We start from the raw sequence: 6,610 nt of genomic DNA, 5'->3' as shown, positions 1-6,610 counted from the left end.
TTCTCCATGAACTTTTAGAAGTACCTTCTTAAGTGATATTTAAAATACAGCTCATGTCAGATAATTCAGTTTCTGTTATATTGGATTTTTGCCCTTTATAGCTCTTGTAACTTCAATTTGTGCAGTCCTTTCCCTTTTGTTAGCAATTCTAAAGGTTTTTCAGTTATTTGATTCTTTTCAGTTAAAAAAATATATTGGCCTTTGAATCTGGGATCTGGGAAATCCCCTGGTTGTGATTATGTGAAAGTCACCTAATCTACTGAGTTTCAGTGTCAAAAAGCTGCAAAATAAAAGTGGAAAGATGAAACAATGACTGCTAAGTTTCCTTTCAGAGAATTCTATGATGCTATCTGTCTTTTGCACAATATTTTATGTTGTAAGTGTGGAGGCAATGGGTCAGGGTAGCTGACAGGATTAACATGGAAGGAAGAGACCCTGCTAGGACTGGAGTGTTTGAGTAGATAGAACCACAGAAAGAGAAATGAGAATCGCTTCTGCTTTTTAATTTTGTTGACACGTTACTTTAACTTCTGCTAACAATATAAGGCCTTGTGACAACATTTGCTTAACTCAACAGAACTACTTCCAAGTCACAAAAATATTTTAGGCTTATACAAAACAAACGGAAAATGCCAATATAGCCAATAAAAATTGGAGCTTAAAAACCAAAAGGAACTTAAAAGGAACAGCATAGGTACCAGGAAGCAGTCCAGGTAAGAACTGAATGATTAAAAATTAGAATTTTAAATTTAATTGAAAAAGAAGAGAGATCAACCCCCAAGATAAGCATCCATCCATTCATGTAATCTCTTTTTAAAATGATTTATTTTGTTTTTATTTGAAAGACAGAGTTACAGAGAGATCTTCTATCCACTGATTCACTCCCCCAAATGGTCGCAATGGCCAGGGCTGGGCTGAACTGGCACCCATATGGGACGCCAGCACTGCAGGTGGCAGCTTTACCCGCTACACCACAGTGCTGGCCCCATTCATGTAATCTTTAACCGTCACGTCCTGTAAGGCACTCTGCTAAACCCTCTGGGATAACTGTCTATGAACAAGACTCATCTTTTTTAAAGATTGATTTATTTATTTAGTAGGCAGAGTTACAGACAGAGAGAGGTAGAGACAGGGAGGTCTTCCATCTGCTGGTTCACTCCCCAAATGCCCGTAATGGCCAGAGCTGAGCCAATCTGAAGCCAGGAGCCAGGAGCTTCTTCCAGATCTCTCCCTTGGGTGCAGAGGCCCAAGCACTAAGGCCATCTTCTACTACTTTTCCAGGCCATCAGCAGGGAGCTGGATAAGAAGTGGAGCAGCCAGGAATTGAACTGCTGCCCACATGGGATGCTGGCACTTCAGGTGGAGGCTTAACATATTATACCACAGCATCAGCCCTTAAGACTCATTTTCATAAACATCTGACTTAAGGCCAGAATGATAAATAAAAGAGCTACAATAATAATCATAAGACAAAATGTGCCATTGAAAATATTAAAAAAAAAGTTCAACCACACTCACATAACATTAAGAGGTGAAGAATTAATTTCTGATTAGAATTATAAGGCTATTTCAACAAAGATACAATATTGGAACTGGATCTTGAAGAATGGGTAGAATTTTAACAGGTCTATAAGAGGTTTAGGTGAAGGTAATAATTTCACATAAAAGTAAACAACATTAGCCCAGGAATAGAAAACAGCACTGTTTTGCAATACTAAGTTGTTCTGGAAACTGAAGTACCCTGATGGAATTGTTTAGAATTAAGGGAGAGTATTATCACAAGGGCCAAGAGAAGAGTAAGGGGTCAGTGTATGCAATAATATATAAGATGTTGTCGAGGATAAAAACAAAGAGATGTTTGGATTTGCTTTTTAGAGGCAACTCCAGCAGAATGATGAGAGCAGAAGCCAAATTACAAAGGATTATGAAGTAGATAGCCCCAAATCTAGTCAATATCCTTGAAGAAGAAAAACCATGTCAGGGACTGGTGCTGTGCTGAAGAGGGAGGGTAAGCCGCTGCTTGCAGAGCTGGCATCCTATAGCGGTTTGAGTCTTGGCTGCTCTGCTTCCAGTCCAGCTTCCTGCTAATGAGGCCACGAAGCAGCAGATGAAGTCCCAAATCCTTGAGCTCTTGCCACCAACATAGGAGACCCAGATGGAGTTCCAGGCTCCTGGCTCCAGCCTGGCCTAGCCCAGGTTGTTGTAGTCATTCGGGGAGTGAACCAGCAGATGGAAGATCCCTTACTATCCTACTCTCTGTGTGTTGCTCTGCATTTCATATAAATAATTTTTAAAAATAAGATAAAATTAAGAGATATAACACACTGAATCAAAGTATGGTCCAGATTGGATATCAGTGTGGGCAAACCTGCTATAAAAGATATTTTGGGGGACAACTGTAAAATAATCAGGTAAAGATTAGTTATTCCCTATGATACAATCTTACTGAATGAGAAAATCCAGTGAAAAATAGTCTTTGCCCTCAGAGAAATGAAAATACAAAATGCTAAAATTTTGCATGTTATTTTAAGGTGGTGATGAGGCTCCCTAAAGCCATTTCAGAACCTCAGGTTGGAGACCCGAGGTGTAGAAGCTTCTGTTTGTTTACTCACTTAGCTTATTTGTTTCTTTTCTTCTTTTAATTAATTTATTTGAAAGGCAGAGTTATAGTGAAAGAAGGAGAGACAAAGAGATATTCTGTCCACTGGTTCACTCCCCAAATGGTCACAACAGCTGGGGCTGGGCGAGGCCAAAGTCAGGAGCTTATAACTCCATCTGGGTCTCCCACATGAGTGGCAGGATCCAAAGCACTTGGGCCGTCCTCTGCTGCCTTCCCAGGAACACGAGCAGGGAACTGGATCAGAAGTGGAGCAGCAGGGATTCCAACCGGTACCCATATGGGATGCTGGTATTGCGGGCAGTAGCTTAACTTGCTGCGCCAAATCGCTGATTTCATGTTTATTTTCTTTTTAAAGATGTATGTATGTATGTATTTGAAAGATAAAGTGACAGCAGGAGGAAAGAGATCCCCCAAATGGCTGTAACAGCCAGGGTTGGGCCAGACCAAAGCCAGGACCCAAGAATCCATCCAGCTCTCCCATGTGAGTGGCAGGGACTCACATACTTGAGCCATCATCTGCTGCTTCCCAGCACATTAGCAGAGAGCTGGATCAGCAGTGGAACAGGCTACATTTGAACCGGTGGGCCCATATGGGACTTGGGGGTCCCAAGTAGCAGGCTAGCCAGTTGTACCACAACACTGGCCCTATTGTCTCTTTTTTAAAAAATTATTTACTTAATTTGAAATGTGAGGAGGAAGCACTCCCATCTGCTGGTTCACTCTGACAAATGCCCAGTGCTGGTGCTGGACCAGGACCAAAGCTGAGTCAGGAACGCATTCCACCTTTCCCACACGAGTGGCCAAAACCCAAATAGCTGAGCCATCACCACTGCCTCCCAGTAGCTTCATTAGCGAAAGCTGGAATCAGGAGCCAGAACATAGAACCCCGGTACTCCTATGTGGAATGCATGTGTCTTTTTTTTTTTTTTTTAAACAGGCAGAGTGGACAGTGAGAGAGAGACAGAGAGAAAGGTTTTCCTTTTGCCGTTGGTTCACCCTCCAATGGCCGCCGCGGTAGGCGCGCTGCGGCCGGCGCACCGCGCTGATCCGAAGCCAGGAGCCAGGTGCTTCTCCTGTCTCCCATGGGGTGCAGGGCCCAAGGACTTGGGCCATCCTCCACTGCACTCCCGGGCCATAGCAGAGAGCTGGCCTGGAAGAGGGGCAACCGGGACAGGATCGGTGCCCCGACCGGGACTAGAACCCGATGTGCCGGCGCCGCAAGGTGGAGGATTAGCCTAGTGAGCCGCGGCGCCGGCCGAGAATTATCCTATTGAGGCACGGCGCCAGCCGCGGGTGTCTTAACTACTGGGCTAAACCCCTGCTCTTGTTTAGTAGGGGCCATTGGATGAGGAAAAGAACCAATGAAAATATGGAAGATTGAAAATACAAGAAAAAGAGAAATTCACACTGATACATTATATGGACTTCTAAATAAGGTTATCTTTTTTATTTATTTATTTATTTATTTTTATTTGACAGGTAGAGTTATAGACAGTGAGAGAGACAGAGAGAAAGGTCTTCCTTCCGTTGGTTCACTCCCCAAATGGCTGCTATGGCTGGTGCTGCGCCAATCCAAAGCCAGGAGCCAGGTGCTTCCTCTTGGTCTCCCACGCGGGTGCAAGGCCAAGCACCTGGGCCATCCTCCACTGCCTTCCCGGGCCACAGCAGAGAGCTGGACTGGAAGAGGAGCAACTGAGACAAGAACCCAGCACCCATATGGGATGCCAGCGCCACAGGTGGAGGATTAACCTAGTGAGCCACGGCGCCAGCCCCCAAGGTTATCATTTTGATAGACATTTAAATCTATCCAAATAGATCTTATAAATTTTGATTGCATTTTCGTTTATTATTTTTCACATTATTTGAAATGGAGAGAGAAAGAGGAGACAGAGAAAGAGATCTTCCATCCTCTGGTTCACTTCTCAAATGCCCACAACATCCAAGACCAAGCCAGGTTGAGGTCAGGAGCTCAGAATTCAACCCAGATCTCCCACACAAGTGGCAGGGACCCAAGTACTTGAGCCATCACTTGCTGCCTCCCAAGGTAAACCCTGGCAGGAAACTGGATGAGAAAGAGAGAAGCCAGGACCTCTGACAGGAATCTCAAGGGACAATTTAACTGCTGTGTCAAATGCATGCTTCCCAAATTGTTTAACAGAGAATGTTTCTGTGTGTTCCAGTGTGAGGCCAAGAAATACAAACTAAAACAGTGTGCAGGCTCTCTGCCTTTGTGTTTCCCCATCATCCATGTGACAGTTAGACGTCTAGGAATACGCATTTTTTAAAAGCTATTGTTAGTGTTAACATTTCTTTTTATCTTCTTGCAGCAGATTAGCCATGGAATCTTTCTCCGCTGAGACCAATTCCACTGAATTATTCTCACAGCGTTTGGATAACCCCATCATGATTCTCTCCGCGGTCCTTTTCAGCCTCACTTTTTTATTAGGGCTGCCAGGAAATGGACTGGTGTTATGGGTGGCTGGCCTGAAGATGCAGCGGACGGTGAACATGGTTTGGTTTCTCCATCTTACAGTGGCAGACTTTCTCTGTTGCCTCTCCTTGCCCTTCACCCTGGCTTACTTGGTTCTCCGAGGATACTGGCCCTATGGCTGGTTCCTTTGCAAGCTCATCCCCTCTGTCGTTATCCTCAACATGTTTGCCAGCGTCTTCCTGCTCACAGCCATTAGCCTGGACCGCTGTCTCATGGTCTTCAAGCCAATCTGGTGCCAGAATCATCGCACTGTCAAGACAGCCTTGACTATCTGTGGGTGCATCTGGGTGATGGCCTTTATAATGTGCATTCCTGTGTTTGTGTACCGGGAAAAGTTCACCTTACATGGCCGTGAAATGTGTGGCTACAATTTTGATCTAGATTATTCAGACTTCCCCTTTGATCTCGATTTCCTGGAAAACAGGTCTTTTTACAACTCCATTGTTCAGCTGCCAGGAGACATGAATAATGGGTTAGATCCTTCCTCTATCCAAACAGATGAGCAACTGTGGACAGCAACCATGGACCTCCATTCTCAAACGTTTCAAGGACCTTCGAGAGACTCATTCCCCACAAGATTATCTCGTCAACCTCCACGTGATAATTTATTCAAGCCTACCAGCGTTGTTCCACCTGCAGTTCCCAGTGGGTTTCCCACTGAAGAGCACGGAACTAACCCACTCGATCATTCTGGTGCTTTCCTGCCTACTGACTTAGAACTTCTTCCTAGTACTTCTGGACACTCTTTATATGTACCTGATCTATCGCAAGATCTCCAGTATGATTATTTAGATCAATACACATATGTCAGTCAACCCCTGCTGGTAATAACCTTCACAAGGTTAGTGATCGGTTTCCTAATGCCCTTTGTCGTCATGGTGACCTGTTATACTTTCATTGCCTGCAGAATGAAGCGGGGTCGCTTTGCCAAGTCAGGGAGCAAAACGATTCGCTTGGCCATGGTGGTGGTGACTGTGTTTTTTGTCTGCTGGGCTCCATATCACGTGGTTAGAGTCCTGGTATTATTATTTTTTGATTCAACAACTCCCTTTGGGAAAGCACTGATAGCCTGGGACTATCTATCCATTGCTTTAGCATCTGCCAATAGTTGCTTCAATCCCTTCCTTTACGCCCTCTTGGGGAAAGATTTTAGGAAGAAAGCAAGGCAGTCCTTGCAGGGCATTCTGGAGGTGGCCTTCAGCGAGGAGCTCACACACTCCACCAGCTGTACCCGAAACAAGGCCTTTTCGGAAAAGAACAGCATCAACACAACTGTGTGAAAATCCGGAGCAGAGGTTCTGACCTAGTGAGAGACTCATTCCCCACAAGATTATCTCATCAACCTCCACGTGATAATTTATTTAAGCCTACCAGCATCGTTCCACCTGCAGGATGAGGGACATGGTGGACAGAAGAACGCAGAAACCTTCAGTCGAGTATGGTCTCCAAGTATGGTCCTGGACCACTGCCCTCAGCATCACCCGGAAACTTGTTAGAAA

General features: G+C 44.8%; 1 protein-coding gene across 1 annotated transcript; it reads left to right on the top strand.

Annotated features, from left to right (window-relative positions):
* Positions 1-4,957: 4,957 nt before the first annotated feature.
* On the top strand, positions 4,958-6,391 carry C3AR1 (complement C3a receptor 1). The gene has a single exon (XM_062195433.1). It carries the CDS (start codon positions 4,958-4,960, stop codon positions 6,389-6,391), a length of 1,434 nt encoding a protein of 477 aa, XP_062051417.1.
* The last annotated feature ends 219 nt before the right edge of the window (positions 6,392-6,610 follow it).

Source organism: Lepus europaeus, chromosome 6 (genome assembly GCF_033115175.1).
Source record: "Lepus europaeus isolate LE1 chromosome 6, mLepTim1.pri, whole genome shotgun sequence".
Lineage (NCBI taxonomy): Eukaryota > Metazoa > Chordata > Mammalia > Lagomorpha > Leporidae > Lepus > Lepus europaeus.
The sequence above is the reverse complement of the archived record's forward strand: the minus strand, read 5'-3'. Positions and strand labels throughout refer to the sequence as shown.

What these genes read in the sequence shown, in the direction of transcription:
- C3AR1 (XM_062195433.1), top strand. Translation starts at nt 4,958, where the DNA reads ATGGAATCTTTCTCCGCTGAGACCAATTCCACTGAATTATTCTCACAG.